At 39.1% G+C, this 16,857-nt stretch overlaps 1 protein-coding gene across 1 annotated transcript; it reads left to right on the top strand.

The window, feature by feature from the left end:
• LOC135523019 (meprin A subunit beta-like) lies at nucleotides 1-13,877 on the top strand. The gene is made up of 12 exons (XM_064949746.1): nucleotides 1-67; nucleotides 513-665; nucleotides 5,823-5,870; nucleotides 5,983-6,054; nucleotides 6,466-6,583; nucleotides 6,717-6,895; nucleotides 7,142-7,360; nucleotides 7,459-7,614; nucleotides 7,771-7,995; nucleotides 8,081-8,527; nucleotides 8,769-8,939; nucleotides 13,684-13,877. The coding sequence occupies exons 1-12, from the start codon at nucleotides 1-3 to the stop codon at nucleotides 13,875-13,877; spliced, it is 2,049 nt and encodes a 682-aa protein (XP_064805818.1).
• The last annotated feature ends 2,980 nt before the right edge of the window (nucleotides 13,878-16,857 follow it).

Raw genomic sequence — 16,857 nt, 5'->3', positions numbered from 1 at the left:
ATGCACTACGGAAAGGAAGACTTCACCAATGGCAACGGATCCATCGTCATCACTAAGCAAGCAGAATGTAGTTGGCCAACGGCTGGACATGAGCTCCAATGACGTCTTAAATCTTAACATGCTGTATAACTGCAGTAAGTAAGCTATAGAACTTTGCTCAGTGAAAGAATGAAACCAAACCATGGACGTATGTTTCATTAGCAGCATGTCAATAGATTTGATATAGTATCGGTCATTGATGGGAATGTCGTAAAGCAGTTGACAAGGTGTTACGTCATCGGTCAGTGTTTCATTCAAAGTCAAATTTACTTTGAATGAAATACATTTAATGTATTTGAAGCTAATGGGTTCTCAGAACAGTGCATAGTGTGCATAGTCCAATGATATTTGGAGGTTATACAACATAGTGCAGGATGTGCCTTTAGCTAGTGCCTTAAGCACTATGAGTAATCCATGTGTTTGCATCACTACTTGTCTACCATGCAAATACTTCCCTTGTTCCAATTATGCAGCATCTGCGGTCACATTCCTAGAGAAATGCAGCTTTGAGGACAACCAGGAGTGTGGTATGACTCTCTGTGCCAGTATCAGTGCCAGCTGGGAGAGAGTGGGCAGTGTCCAACAGGGGCCAACCTCAGACCACACCAAGCTGGGTCCTTTAAGGGGTAAGCCTCCATGTTACAATTGTTAGGGCATATTTCAATCAAACATGAAAACTTAACATTTTAATTTGACACATGATACAAGGAGTTAAACATTGATACATTAGGTGCTAGCAGACTGGCAGTTATGTGTTTTTATTGTTAGAAGTCATCCCTGATAGTATGGTACATCTTGTGTTTTACAGGCTCAAAGCTCACCAGACCATGTCGCTTGACTAATTCCTCATGGCCTGCTATGATAAAGTTGATGCTGCTGATCAGATTCAGAATCACATACTATAGACCAGAACTTCATTTCCCCCTGATGTTATTGATAATACGAAGCTGACGCCAGTGTTCATGGGTCCCTCTCATATTTTGATTTTTATTTCTGACAGATACTGATCCAGTCTCTGTGGATAACAGTACCACTTTTCAAAATGGTATGTATACTGACTGACTATATACAAATTGTCTGGTGTTTTATTTACGACATATATGTTTTTGCTCAATATATTATTTATTTGTTATTTTTACAGAGACTGCCCTTACTTCTGCTACTAACATGTCAACCACTGACAGGGAAATCAGAACCTGTACTTGTAGAATTGTATCAACTTATATCACCTTTATAAACCATTTATTAGAGAGCAAATGAAACAATAAAGCGTTATTAGAGAGCAAATGAAACAATAAAGCGTTTTCCCCACCTCTGTTTCGGTAACAAGCTGAGGGATGGGGCTGGAGAAAAGTGACCACTCAAATTCATAGACAGACCTATGGATGCACGGACTGTCCATCCATGATGTCAAAATAATAGTTTTAACCATGTTGAGGCTATTTAACATATGTTTACATCTACTTTGTTTGCAAACATTGGAAACAAGCTTATATTTTGGGTTCTGATGAGGTACGACAGTTGAACTAAGCTCGTGAGGCATTTAAGGTATATTCTTCAGGAATCAATGGGTCCATATCATTCATTTATAAGTGCAAAAATTGATGTAGCAACGGCTGATTTCCCCTTAATAGTTGGTCCATGTAAATCGCCTTTCCTCTTTTGTCCTCTATTACTCTTCCATTGTCCCTCAAGCAAGGAGGCTGATGACATCGCGGATTCCCATCAGACCAACTCCTTGAATGCCCCTTGAAGAATGCCCCTTGAAGTTACCCTTAAGTGTGTGTACTTTACTGTATTTATACATTGGATATCACTTTAACAGTAAGAATATCTTTAAGAATATAACATAAATGCCTCATGAGCTTAGTTCAACTGTCGTATCCCACCAGAAACCAAAATATAAGTTTGTATTAAAGCAATGTAATTGCACTCAAACACTGTATAGCTTCAAAGCATGGTTTAACTATAATGTTGATATCATGTATGGTCAGTCCTTGCATCCATAGCTCTGCCTATGAATTTGAGAGTGGATACATTTCTCCAGCCCCATCCCTGAGCATTTTACCAAAACCAGTGTCAGGGTTTCTGCTTTGTTATTGTTTGAAATGCAGATTGCCCCTTTAATAGCATCTATATGACTCATTCATTTAATGAAAGGTTGATATTTCTGTCCTTTATCTTCCAGCCTCTGACTTCTGCTCTGGACTGGTGTCTCCCCGCGATCATTGTTAGGGCTCTTATGTTGTGGTTGATTCACTAAGCGACATTAGAACCTAAACATATTGCTAACAACAGTCTATAAAGCCTGATGACCTACGATGATTTACCAGAGAGATTATATTAATGTATGGTAAATGTTTGTGCCTTGTATATTACCAACCCTAATGTCAAAAATTTAAAATAAAACAGAATGATGGAGGCCACTGTGTTCTTGGGGACCTTCAATGCTGCGTAAATGTTTTTGCACCCCTCCCCAGATTTGTACCTCAACACAATCCTGTCTCGGAGCTCTATGTACAATTCCTTCAACCTCATGGCTTGGTTTTTGCTCTGACATGCACTGTCAACTGTGGGACCTTATATAGACAGTTCTGTGCCTTTTGAAATGCAGGTGGGCTCCAATCAAGATGTAGAAACATCTCAATTTCGAGTCTCATAGCAGAAGTTCTGAATATTTATATAAATTGGGTATTTCTGTTTCTAAAACCTGTTTTTGTTTCGTCATTATAGGATATTTTTTTTATTTATTTCACCTTTATTTAACAAGGTAGGCTAGTTGAGAACAAGTTCTCATTTGCAACTGCGACCTGGCCAAGATAAAGCAAAGCAGTGTGACACAGACAACAACACAGTTACACATGAAGTAAACAATAAACAAGCCAATAACACAATAAACAAATCAATGACACAGTAGATAAAAGAAAGTCTACATACAGTGTGTGCAAAAGGCATGAGGAGGAAGGCAATAAATAGGCCATAGGAGCGAATAATTGCAATTTAGCAGATTAACACAGGAGTGATAAATCAAATCAAATCAAATTTTATTTGTCACATACACATGGTTAGCAGATGTTAATGCGAGTGTAGCGAAATGCTTGTGCTTCTAGTTCCGACAATGCAGTAATAACCAACAAGTAATCTAACTAACAATTCCTAAACTACTGTCTTATACACAGTGTAAGGGGATAAAGAATATGTACATAAGGATATATGAATGAGTGATGGTACAGAGCAGCATAGGCAAGATACAGTAGATGGTATTGAGTACAGTATATACATATGAGATGAGTATGTAAACAAAGTGGCATAGTTAAAGTAGCTAGTGATACATGTATTACATAAGGATGCAGTCGATGATATAGAGTACAGTATATACGTATATAAATGAGCAGATGATGATGAGCAAGTAGATATACTGGTGTGCAAAAGAGCAGAAAAGTAAATAAAATAAAAACAGTATGGAGATGAGGTAGATAGTCCATCTGTAAATAGCCCACCCAATCTATGTACAGCTGCAGCGATCGGTTAGCTGCTCAGATAGTTGATATTTAAAGTTGGTGAGGGAAATCAAAGTCTCCAACTTCAGCGATTTTTGCAATTCATTCCAGTCACTGGCAGCAGAGAACTGGAAGGAAAGGCGGCCAAATGAGGTGTTGGCTTTGGGGATGATCAGTGAGATATACCTGCTGGAACGTGTGCTACGGGTGGGTGTTGCCATCGTGATCAGTGAACTGAGATAAGGCAGAGCTTTACCTAGCATAGACTTATAGATGACCTGGAGCCAGTGGGTCTGGCGACGAATATGTAGAGAGGGCCAGCCGACTAGAGCATACAGGTCGCAGTTGTGGGTGGTATAAGGTGATTTGGTAACAAAAAGGATGGCACTGTGATAGACTGCATCCAGTTTGCTGAGTAGAGTGTTGGAAGCTATTTTGTAGATGACATCGACGAAGTCGAGGATCGGTAGGATAGTCAGTTTTACTAGGGTAAGTTTGGCGGCGTGAGTGAAGGAGGCTTTGTTGCGAAATAGAAAGCCGATACTATATTTAATTTTAATGATGAGGAAAATGTTTCATTTAATCAATTTTAGAATAATGCTGTAACGTAACAAAATGTGAAAAAGTCAAGGGGTCTGAATACTTCCCGAAAGCACTGTATGTACACAGAGTATACAAAACATTAGGAACACCTTCCTGATATTGAGTTGCATGACACAAGCGGGGGGCCCAGACAACAGAGAGTTGCAATAGTCCAGATGGGAGATGACAAGTTCCTGGATTAGGACCTGCACCGCTTCCTGTCTGAGGTAGGGTCATACTCTACAGATGTTGTAGAGCATGAATCTGCAGGAGCGAGTCCCTTGTTTTCAGAGAACGGCAGGGTGTTGTCCACGGTCAAGCCACGGTTCTTAAGTGCAATTAACTATTGTTATTCAGTAATTAAAGACATTATAATTACTACAGTTATTACCTGGCCATTGGTTCCCACACCTGTTTCTTACCTCCATACATCATACACCTAGATGATTTGCTTTGACAATGAAGAAGATGTCATGTTTGTTCAAGGTACACTATTTGCTACCTTGTGCAAATAAATGTTATTTAACAGTATGATAATTGTGTTTGTGATGAATAGTTGTTTGCAATGCTAACTCACAGGTCTGCAAGGAAAAACTATGGTAATAAAGAAAGTGTAAAAGTACCAAGTTTTGAGTCACTTCACTTCAAGTCTGAATCCTTTGCAATACCTGGGCATGCACTACTATAAAGACAGAGAAGGGAAGAAACACAAGATTTGAATACGTTTGTCTTATGATTTACAACTTTCTTTTCACATGACAACATTTGGTTTGGTGTTTGTGTTGTTGTAAAGTATTTCAAATTTGAGGTTTTTATTTTTTTACCTTAATTTTACTAGGCAAGTCAGTTAAGAACAAATTCTTATTTTCAATGACGGCCTAGGAACAGTGGGTTAATTGCATGTTCAGGGGCAGAACGACAGATTTGTACCTTGTCAGCTCGGGGATTTGAACTTGCAACCTTTCGGTTACTAGTCCAACGCTCTAACCACTAGGCTACCCTACCGCCCCAAGGTAGGGTAGCTTGACCATAGCAAGGACATATGTTTCGTATCCATAGGAGAATGTATATTTATATTTTCCTAGTTGTGGACTTCATAACGTTGTCTCGGGTAAGAGATTGAACTGTGAATACCAATTTTATATTGATAAAAAAATGTACATTTTCAAATTACAAAGACATGATTAGACATTTTTACATGGTTAAGTAATTTATTCATTTACCTGGAATTGCTACAAAATCATATTTGTTTCTTCATCCACAGCCTCAAGCGATTTTCAGAGGTGAGTTTGTATACACTAGCCATACATCATTTTATTTAATATAATAACCAGATAAATAAATATACTTGGGAGTTTGAGTAGTCCAGACCAAAGGTTTTGCATTGGCCTATATGGGATTGACACCATTTTTTAAATGTACACTTTTGGAAAACTGTTGCCTTTAATCTACTTTCAAATACAAATACAAAATGGATACTAACAATTATTAATAATTTTCTATTTCAAACTTTTTGTTATTTTGTCATTTTTCAAGATATTGAGGATTTCGACTTGGACATCAACAGAATAAACATGGGTAGGTTAAGCTGAGTTATGCAACTAGAGTTGGTTGTTGTCAGTATGTACTGCAATATTCTTTTAGACTCTGTTTTATCTTGATTCCATAGTGAATAATAATTTACAGAATTTAATCTTCCAGACTTAGACTTACGCGAGGGTGATATAATCGAGGTCAGTACACCCTACAAAAGATGATGAATTTTGATGAATATTCTGCTGGCTTCAGATGTACTCTTTCACTGTCATTTACTATTTCTGGTGTATTCAAATCATGTAGCCTCCGCATAAACGAAGGGTTCCAAGGAATATCGTTTTGAACAAGGACGAACTATGGGACCTTCCCGTCCCCTATGTGCTAGACAAAACCCTTGGTGAGTACAAATCTTCATCAGGTCTCCATTTATAAGTCCATATATGGACAGACATCCCCAAGTAACATCACACAGTAGATTATACCTGTCACTTGAGGGATGTCCTCAGGTGGGATATCATATGTCTATACACAGAACGTTGGCTTGTTCTTTGTAAATGGAGACCTAATGATAACCTAAGTGGCCAAAACACGGTCTCCAATAAAGCACATGGGAGCTAAGATTGTAGTCTCTTTTGACCATTTACTGAACATATTATTCTGCATCCAGCATCTGCTCAGAAACAGTGGTTGTACGGATGTAATCTGTTCCCACCCGGTTGATAAATAAAGGTTGGATAAGTGATGGATCGTTCCCCCAAAGGCCCTAATTTGCCATCACTTTTACCATATGTTTTCTATATGAACTCAGCTTTGAATGCAAAAGGGATCATTCTGCAGGCCTTTGAGCAGTTCAGACTAAAATCATGCGTCAACTTCAAACCCAGAGGCTCTGAGTATCACTTCATTTCAGCCCAGAGGAACAGAGGGTAAGATCATTTTTTCACTGCCTGACCACTTGAGGGAACATGGGTAGCTTGCCCCTTTTTACTGAAGATATCTGACTTGCTTGATATTGATACAGGTTCAATTTTTGTGTCTCCTTGCTTTCTTTGTATGTAGGTGTTCCTCCCACGTAGGGAGATCTTCCAAGTATGGACAGCCTCTTTCCATTGGAAATTACTGTGATCATATTGGCATTGTGGAGCATGAGTTTCTACACGCTCTGGGAATCTGGCATGAACAGTCCAGATATGACAGGGATGAATATGTGACCATTGTTTGGAAAAACATAAGACGCGGTTTGTTTACATTTTCAGTTATAAATTCTAATAATAAGGTCTGCATATTATGCATTTTTTTGTTATTAAATTGAATTTATATACATGATGTCTTCACGATGTTAGCAAAATATTGTTTGTAAAAGTAAATGATGGTTATTTATCATGAGTGTAATAGGCTGTTTTTTCAAGACTTTAATTTTGGGAAATTGTAGGTTGTAAACTAAAGCAGTAATTAAGTGTCATGAATCCACTCCTTGTCTACAGGTCATGAGAGGAACTTTTTGAAAGTCTCTCCCCATTATACGACCACCCTGGGTTTCCCATATGACTACAGCTCGGTGCTGCATTACAGTGAGACATCCTTCAGCAAGGGAGAGGGACCTACCATCATCACTAAGCAACCTGAGTACCAAAAGATTATTGGACAACGCCTTGAAATGAGCCCACAAGATGCCTTAATGCTGAACAAGCTATACGGCTGCAGTAAGTGTGTGTCATGAAACCAAGCATGTCTACTGTACTGCATGTCCAAGTTGAAAAACATGTATATTCTTCTCCTCCTTTCTGTTTTCCTCCTGTAGAAAAATCTATTTCATTTATGGAACATTGCAACTTCGACAACCAGAGATTGTGTGGGATGAGTCGCTGCACCAAGAGTTGGGTAGGTGGCTGGAAAAGAATGAAGACTGTCATTGGGGGGCCCTATTCTGATTTCACCAACCTGGGGAAGACAGACGGTGAGATTTAACGCTGTAGTACAGCTCACACTTTACCAACAGTTGACTACTTCATGAAAATGCTGTTAATACAGACAGTAAACTGAACTTGTGCTGTAGGACCATTAGATACAAATATCAGACAATTGTTAAAAATGCTTACCCTACTTTACCCAGGTACTGGTTTCTTCATGCATGCCAGCACAATGTCAGGCCAGGAGGGGGACAAAGCCCGGCTGGAGAGCAGGGAGATGACTCCCAGTAGGAAGTGCAGTGTCCAGTGTCTGCAGTTCTACTACTACCACAGTGGTAACGAGTCAGACCAGCTCAACATCTGGATGAGAGTGTATCGTGATGAGAGAAACCCTAACGGAACTCTACGCCACATGGGCCAGATCACAGGTTAGGATGATGAGAAGGTGAATCAACCACTTAGAAAATTCACTCCTAGAAATAATTGTTTAATCTCTAGTGTCTCTCTCTGAAGGTTCCCCAGGATCTCACTGGATGCCCTACCACGTGCCCCTGAACGCCACCAAAACGTTCCAGGTGGAGTTTGAGGTGCGTAAAGGAACAGGACAGTCTACAGGTGGGTTTTCCATCGATGACATAAACCTGTCAGAAACCGAATGCCCCCATCACACCTGGCAGATTAAAGACTTTGAGAATCTTTTAACCACCAGTGACATTAACACTGTTGTGTACAGCCCCAGATACTATTCCCCAGAGGGCTATGCCTACCAGATTGCCATTTATCTTCGTGAAATGTTGTTTGGAGTCTATGTGCGCTTAGTCTCAGGAAAGTATGATGACCAACTCCAGTGGCCTTGCCACCATCGACAAGTGACGATTCAACTGCTGGACCAGAATCCCCACACTCAGCAACGCATGTCCAAGCAAATCAGCATTACCACTGAACCCTCACTTCAGGACGGTAAGAGAAATTTAAACATTCAATACGAGTGTGTCCAAAACACAATCGAATATAGTAAGGGCACAGCTCATTTGCAATAGCCAGCCTAGCTTTGATCACATTTACAAACAAACCCTTTCGAGACAGTGGCAAACAGAAATGGCCATGCTTATGAGTCATATGACTGAATGCAAATGCTAATATTATGAGAGCCCCCATTCCCTTGCATGTGTATGACGCTAGGAATTCCTCCATTTTGCAGACTATGATTCCTGGAACAATCCCCGTAAAGTTGGAATGCTCGAAAACAGGGGTGATGAGTCCTTCTATGTAAACCCTGCAGTTGGCTACTTAAAATTCCTAACCTTGACGCAACTGAAGCACAGAGAATTCCTCAAGGGAGGCAACATTTTCTTCCTCATCACCATGCAAGGTGAGCCATCTAATCCAGATGCGATTTTTCTTTTTTATCAATGGTCAACATCAGATAACATTTAATTAGGTTGAATCAGATACATAATTTAATTTTCTGTTCAGTTTTTTCCTACACACCACTTATAATGCTGGTCATATTTATTTTCTACAGATATCTCCAGTCTGCATTTTACCAACTCCCTGCCCTGTCCCAAATGGTCACCACAGAACTTAATTATAAACCCAAACAACCGTGATGAAGGCCCATGTGCCACAAAGTAAGAAAGATCAGATCAAGGACAGATTAGTATAGATTTGATTCATTCCAGGTAAATATTGTATTTATTTAATTTTTTATTTAAAATTAGTATGCCCATGGTCATTATGTTATTTAGATTAATTTAATTGTATTATGTTCTATATTTATTGTAAACATCTTGCGCACCTAAATGCCATCCTGGGACAGATTATGCCTGTAGTCTTAACTATAATAGGCCAGTATTGATAGCAAGATTTACATCTAGTACCCGTTGACCACACTCTCCTTATCCTGCTTCAGTATGTGTTAACATGTCCTATGTTTATTTATAATCATAACTAACCACTGACTGTAATTCTGTCCTAAAAACACACACTTTGCATAATACTGGATGTATGTTTTATGAGATTGAAAAAGCAACAAATTGGGTGATTTGTATTTTTCCCCTGTTCCCATGTGACACTAAAGTTTGTTTGTGAAAATTAGAATATCCTCAGTGTAGGTCATTTGTCCAGTAAAAAAGTTAGGTTTGAGCCATTTATCTGCATATACTGTTGAAGTCAGAAGTTTACATACACTTAGGTTTGAGTCATTTAAACTAGTTTTTCAACCACTCCACAAATTTCTTGTTAATAAACTATAGTTTTGGCAGGTCAGTTAGGACATCTACTTTGTGCATGACACAAGTAATTTTTCCAAAAATTGTTTACAGACAGATTATTTCACTTATAATTCACTGTATCAAAATACCAGTGGGTCAGAAGCTTACATACACTATGTTGACTGTTCCTTTAAATAGCTTGTAAAATTCCAGAAAATGATGTCATGGCTTTAGAAGCTTCTGATAGGCTAATTGACATAATTTGAGTCAAATGGCGGTGTACCTGTGGATGTATTTCAAGGCCTACCTTCAAACTCAGTGCCCCTTTGCTTGACATTATGGGAAAATAGAAAAGAAATCAGCCAAGACCTCAGAAAAAAAACATTGTAGACCTCCACAAGTCTGGTTTGTCCTTGGGAGCAATTTCCAAATGCCTGAAGGTACCATGTTCATCTGTACAAACATTAGTACGCAAGTATAAACATCATGGGACCACGCAGCCATTATACCGCTCAGGAAGGAGACACCTTCTGTCTTCTAGAGATTAATGTACTTTGGTGTGAAAAGTGCAAATCAATCATAGAACAGCAGCAAAGGACCTTGTGAAGATGTTGGAGGAAACAGGTACAAAAGTACCTATATCCACAATAAAACAAGTCCTATATCGACATAACCTGAAAGGCCGCTCAGCAAGGAAAAAGCCACTGCTCCAAAACCTCCAGAAAAAAAGCCAGACTACGGTTTGCAACTGCACATGGGGACAAAGATCATACTTTTTTGAGAAATGTTCTCTGGTCTGATGAAACAAAAATAGAACAGTTTGGCCATAATGTCCATTGTTATGTTTAGAGGAAAAAGGGGAATGCTTGCAAGCCAAAGAACACCATCCCAACTGTGAAGAACGGGGGTGGCAGCATCATGTTGTGGGGGTGCTTTGCTGCAGGAGGGACTGGTGCTCTTCACGAAATAGATGGCATCATGAGGGAAGAAAATTATGTGGATATATTGAAGCAACATCTCAAGACATCAGTCAGGAAGTTAAAGCTTGGTCGCAAATGGGTCTTCCAAATGGAGAACAAACCCAAGCATACTTCCAAAGTTGTGACAAAATGGCTTAAGGACATCAAAGTCAGTGTATGTAAACTTCTTACCCACTGGGAATGTGATAAAAGAAATAAAAGCTGAAATAAATAATTCTCTCTATTATTCTGACATTCCACATTCATAAAATAAAGTGGTGATCCTAACTGACCTAAGATAGGGAGTCTTTACTTGGATTAAATGTCAGGAATTGTGAAAAACTGAGTTTAAATGTATTTGGCTAAGGTGTATGTAAAGTGTATCTAATCTGTCATATTTTAGCATTCAAATAAACAGATTTATTAAATATTAATTCATAATGTTATGCATTTTGCTCGGACTTATACCCTTCGGTTTAATCTTTGATTTCTCGTTTATTCCGCAAGCAGCTGTGTTTTTGTGTCATATGTTTGTACATGCAGGTATAATCCTCATCATGATCGTTCTGAGTTGATGGGGATGATTTCTAGTGAAAAGGCCAAGGTTGGCATGACAATGTAAGATTAAGATGAGAGGTGGAATCTGAACTTGTTTGGTTACCTCCATGACAAAGGTGAGCCATTTTGCAAATCATCAAAACTTACCTGAAGTTTATCACACAGTCCAGCAATAATGTTGCTTTATAGAGCCCTTGCAAAAACTTGTTTGGATTTAATTAAATAGATATTTTTTATTTTTTTTACAGGTGTGAATGTTATAAAGACCTGATGTGATTGATTTTCTTGCTGCAGATAATTGTGAGCCCATAGTTAATTGAGCATCCAGACTTTTTAACTTTTTAACCTTCTTAATTTCACAATTATATGTATCACTGCACCATTGTAGAGAACAGAATGTAAAGTACTGTATGTATTCTGACATTTAAGTTAGTCTCACACAGCAGAGAAAGACTGAACTAACCGGCTCTGTGATCACCTGGACGCAGTGATTAACACTTTGCTTATGACGTTCTGCAGGGGAAGCCCTGAAACTAGATTTACAACACCACTCTTAACTGAATATACAGTTGACCACCTTAAAATACATATGAAAGACTAACATTCAAATGACAATGCTTTCATTCTAATTTTAAAAAAGTGATGCAAACATGTATGGTTATGATTACAACCAATCAAATCAATTGGAGCAGGTGTCATCCTATCTTTGAATTTTAGCTCTAACAGTATTATTTGTTTTTATTCAATATAACTCCAGGTGTTCACATGGTTCTAATATTACAAAATCAAAATAAAGCCCTATAACACGACAGCCTTTATGAGCCTGATGCACAATTGTTCAGAAAACCACATCTAATTAAATGAATAAAATACTCATAACATTTGGCTTGAGGCTACATGACATGCTTTCCTGTCTCCCCGTCTAACTCATTGTGTGCAAATGTAGATGTCACTCAACATCATCTCTTACGGTTCAGTTATTTTTCTGACGACACTTGGAACAAACTGGTCTCACAACCAACTCATTCAAGACATGTCAACAAGAATCAACCCTCACAGCTGTGCAATAGATAACATGCAACAGTAAATTTTTCCATGTCAGAACCTTAACCCCTTTCTACTGATGGAGATGTGGTGTGACAGAGAACGTTGAAAACCTGTACTTTCAAAATGACACCCCATGTAAAAACACAACCAATTGGTAGATGTAAGTGGTTCTCAACCAGGCGTACTAGCACCTATCCGCAGAGGCTACTTGAGAAGACTCATGAGACCATAGGCTTACTGATAGAAATGTACATGAGGGGGTACTTGTGGTAGCGTAACCAAAAAAGGTTGTGAACCCAGCCAGGTCACCCATGATACAAGTCCGTATTCAACGTTCACCTATGTCTAAGGGTGTTGGGAGATGACGTGGAAATCGGACACTAGGGGAAGAGTGAGCGCTGTTACCTTCAAGTAGGTTTCGGTTTGGCTTTGTGGGCGGGGATGGCAGATGGGCGTAAAGGCGTCCGCATCCTTCCCATTCGAAACAATTAGGAAAAGTTTGTGCATATATTATGATGACATTTTGTTCGTTTTGGACTACAGTAAGATTTTTTTTCTCCAGATTTTTTTCCCGAGGCAAGCCGAAGTCGGTGATTGGTCAACAATAAAATCTTTGTTGTCATTCAATGAGATATTACTTGTTTTCACACACATTTCATTGACAAATACTGCACCAAACATCTTAGTTAGATGTAAAATTGTCCGACTAAGATCTCTTTGTCAAAAATGTGAAAATTAATGACATTTAGTTTTTTGTTTCTTAGATTGACTATTTTGAGAACGTATATACTGGCAAGTGTCTAAAAATGGACATACAGTACCGTTGACACTTTTATCGCTTTTTCAAAGAGAAGGGCTTTTAATAAGAGAGTATGTAAGCACACTCATTCGGTTCACCTAACCGACTTCGGCTAGGCGCCATTCTAACTGTAACATGCTGATGCCGTATGCATCTGCCTCTGGTGCCAAAGGTTGCATGTTCAAATCCAGCAATAAAGTTAACTTTTGTATTTCTGTTTTAAGCGTATACCAAACCATAACCCTTACAGTAAATTCAGAAAGTATTCAGGCCCCTTTCCATTTTCACATTTTGTTACGGTGCAGCCTTATTCTAAAATGGATTTTTTTAAAGGATTTCCTTCATCAATCTACACAGAATAGCCTATAATGACAAAGCAAAAACAGGTTTGTAGATGTCTTTACGTAAATATTCAGACCCTTTACTCAGTACTTTGTTGAAGCACCTTTGGCAGCGATTAAAGCCCTGAGTCTTCTTGGGTATGACACTACAAGCCTGGCACCTGTGTATTTGGGGAGTTTCTCCCATTCTTCTCTGCAGATACTGTCAAGCTCTGTCAGGTTGGATGGGGAGTGTCGCTGAACAGCTATTTTCAGACCTCTCCAGAGATGTACGATCAGGTTCAAGCTAATGAGGATCCAAATAAACAAATGAACTACCACTCTCCCTCCGACAACGACAACACCTCTCTCCCTCCGCCAACAACGATTGAGAACACCGCCAACAACAATTGAGGACACCGCCACTCTCCCTCCTTCAAAAGTAACTGTATGCTATCGTTGGCTGGTCCTCGTTACATATTCGTCGCCAAACCCACTGGCTTCAGGTCATCTATAAGTCCTTGTTAGGTAAAGCTCTGCCTTATCTCAGCTCACTGGTCACCATAGGAACACCCATCCGTAGCACACGCTCCAGCAGGTATATTTCACTGGTCATCCCCGAAGCAAACACCCTCTTTGGCCACCTTTCCTTCCAGTTATCTGCTGCCAGTGACTGGAACGAATTGCAAAAATCACTGGTTGAAGACATATCTCCCTCACTGACTTTAAGCTTCAGCTGTCAAAGCAGCTTACCGATCGCTGCAGCTGTACAGAGCCCATCTGTAAACAGACCATGCAACCAACCAACCCATATTTGTTTTTGTTTTTCTGCTCTTTTGCACACCAGTATTTCTACCTCCACTTCCTCATTTGCACATAGAGTTGAAGTCTGAAGTTTACATACACCATAGCCAAATACATTTAAACTCAGTTTGTCACAATTCCTGACATTTAATCCTAGTAAAAATTCCCGGTCTTAGGTCAGTTAGGATCACCACTTTATTTTAAGAATGTGAAATGTCAGAATAATAGAGAGAATTATTGATTTCAGCATTTATTTCCTTCATCACATTCCCAGTGGGTAAGAAGTTTACATACACTCAATTTGTATTTGGTAGCATTGCCTTTAAAATTGCTCAACATGGTTCAAATGTTTTGGGTAGCCTTCCACAAGCTTCCCACAATAAGTTGGGTGAATTTTGGCCCATTCATCCTGACAGAGCTGGTGTAAATGAGTCAAGTTTGTAGGCCTCATTGCTCGCACACACTTTTTAAATTCTGTCCACACATTTTCTATGGAATTGAGGTCAGGGTGTTGTGACGGCCACTGCAATACCTTGACTTTGTTGCCCTTAAGCCATTTTGCCACAACTTTGGAAGGATGCTCGGGGTCGTCGTCCATTTGGAAGACCCATTTGTGACCAAGCTTTAACTTCCTGACTGCTGTCTTGCGATGTTGCTTCAATATATCCACATAATATTCATTCCTCATGATACCATCTATTTTGTGAAGTGCACCAGTCCCTCCTGCAGCAAAGCACCCCCACAACATGATGCTGCCACCCCCTTGCTTCACGGTTGGGATGGTGTTCTTCGGCTTGCAAGCCTCCCCCTTTTTCCTCCAAACATAACAATGGTCATTTTTGTTTCATCAGACCAGGGGACATTTCTCAAAAAAGAACAATCTTTGTCCCCATGTGCAGTTGCAAACCGTAGTCTGGCTTTTTTATGGCGGTTTTGGAGCAATGGCTTCTTCCTTGCTGAGCGGCCTTTCAGGTTATGTCGATATAGGTCTCGTTTTACTGTGGATATAGATACTTTTGTACCTGTTACCTCCAACATCTTCACAAGGTCCTGTGCTGTTGTTCTGGGATTGATTTGCACTTTTCACACCAAAGTATGTTAATTTCTAGGAGACAGAAGGCATCTCCTTCCTGTGCGGTATGATGGCTGCGTGGTACCATGGTGTTTATACTTGCATACTATTATTTGTACAGATGAATGTGGTATCTTTGGGCATTTGGAAATTGCTCCCAAGGATGAACCAGACTTGTGGAGGTCTACAATGTTCTTTCCTGAGGTCTTGGCTGATTTCTTTTGATTGTCCCATGATGTCAAGCAAAGAGGCACTGAGTTTGAAGGTAGGCCTTGAAATACATCCACAGGTACACCTCCAATTGACTCAAATGATGTCAATTAGCCTATCAGAAGCTTCTGAAGCCATGACATAATTTTCTGGAATTTTCCAAGCTGTTTCAAGACACAGTCAACTTAGTGTATGTAAACTTCTGACCCACTGGAATTGTGATACAGTGAATTATAAGTGAAATAATCTGTCTGTAAACAATTGTTGGAAAAATTACTTGTGTCATGCACAAAGTAGACGTCCTAACTGACTTGCCAAAACTATAGTTTGTTAACTGGGCTGAAATCCCGTTAACGGGATGATATGACAACAGCCAGTGAAAGTGCAGGGCGCCAAATTCAAAACAACAGAAATCTCAAAATGAAAATTCCTCAAACATAGATGTATTTTATACCATTTGAAATGTCATCTTGTTTTTAATCCCACCACAGTGTCCAATTTCAAATATGCTTTACAGCAAAAACACCACAAACGATTATGTTAGGTCACCACCAAGCCACAGAAAAACACAGCCATTTTTTCCAACAAAGGATAGCAGTCACAAAAAGCACAAATAGAGACAAAATGAATCACTAACCTTTGATGATCTTCATCAAATGACACTCATATGACTTCATGTTACACAATACATGTATGTTTTGTTTGATAAAGTTCATATTTATATCAACATCTGAGTTTACATTGGCACGTTACATTCACTAGTTCCAAAAACATCCAGTGATTTTGCATAGCCACATCATTCAACAGAAATACTCATCATAAATATAGATGATAATACAAGTTATACACATGGAATTATAGATATACTTCTCCTTAATGCAACTGCTGTGTCAGATTTCAAAAAAACTCTACGGAAAAAGCAAACCATGCAATAATCTGAGACGGCGCTCAGAAGAATTGTCAAATTAGCCATGTTGGAGTCAACATAAACAAGAAATTACATGCTAAATATTCCCTTACCTTTGATGATCTTCATCAGAATGCACTCCCAGGAATCCCAGGTCCACAATAAATGTTTGTTTTGTTCGATAATGTCCGTTATTCATTTCCAAATGCCTCCTTTTGTTAGCGTGTTTGGTATACATATCCAAACGCTCGTTCTGGTCAGTGTTACGTCGGACAAAAACTTTAAAAAGTTATATTACAGGTTCGAAGAAACATTTCAAACTAAGTACAGAATCAAACATTAGGATGTTTTTAACATAAATCTTCAATAAAGTTCCAACCGGAGAATTCCTTGTATCTTGA

This window comes from Oncorhynchus masou, chromosome 30 (assembly GCF_036934945.1).
Source record: "Oncorhynchus masou masou isolate Uvic2021 chromosome 30, UVic_Omas_1.1, whole genome shotgun sequence".
Classification (NCBI taxonomy): domain Eukaryota; kingdom Metazoa; phylum Chordata; class Actinopteri; order Salmoniformes; family Salmonidae; genus Oncorhynchus; species Oncorhynchus masou.
The sequence above is the reverse complement of the archived record's forward strand: the minus strand, read 5'-3'. Positions and strand labels throughout refer to the sequence as shown.

Coding starts and splice junctions, on each gene's coding strand:
- LOC135523019 (XM_064949746.1), top strand. CDS start 1: ATGCACTACGGAAAGGAAGACTTCACCAATGGCAACGGATCCATCGTC. Junction 7,996..8,080: donor CCACATGGGCCAGATCACAG/GTTAGGATGATG, acceptor CTCTCTCTGAAG/GTTCCCCAGGATCTCACTGG. Junction 8,528..8,768: donor TGAACCCTCACTTCAGGACG/GTAAGAGAAATT, acceptor TCCATTTTGCAG/ACTATGATTCCTGGAACAAT.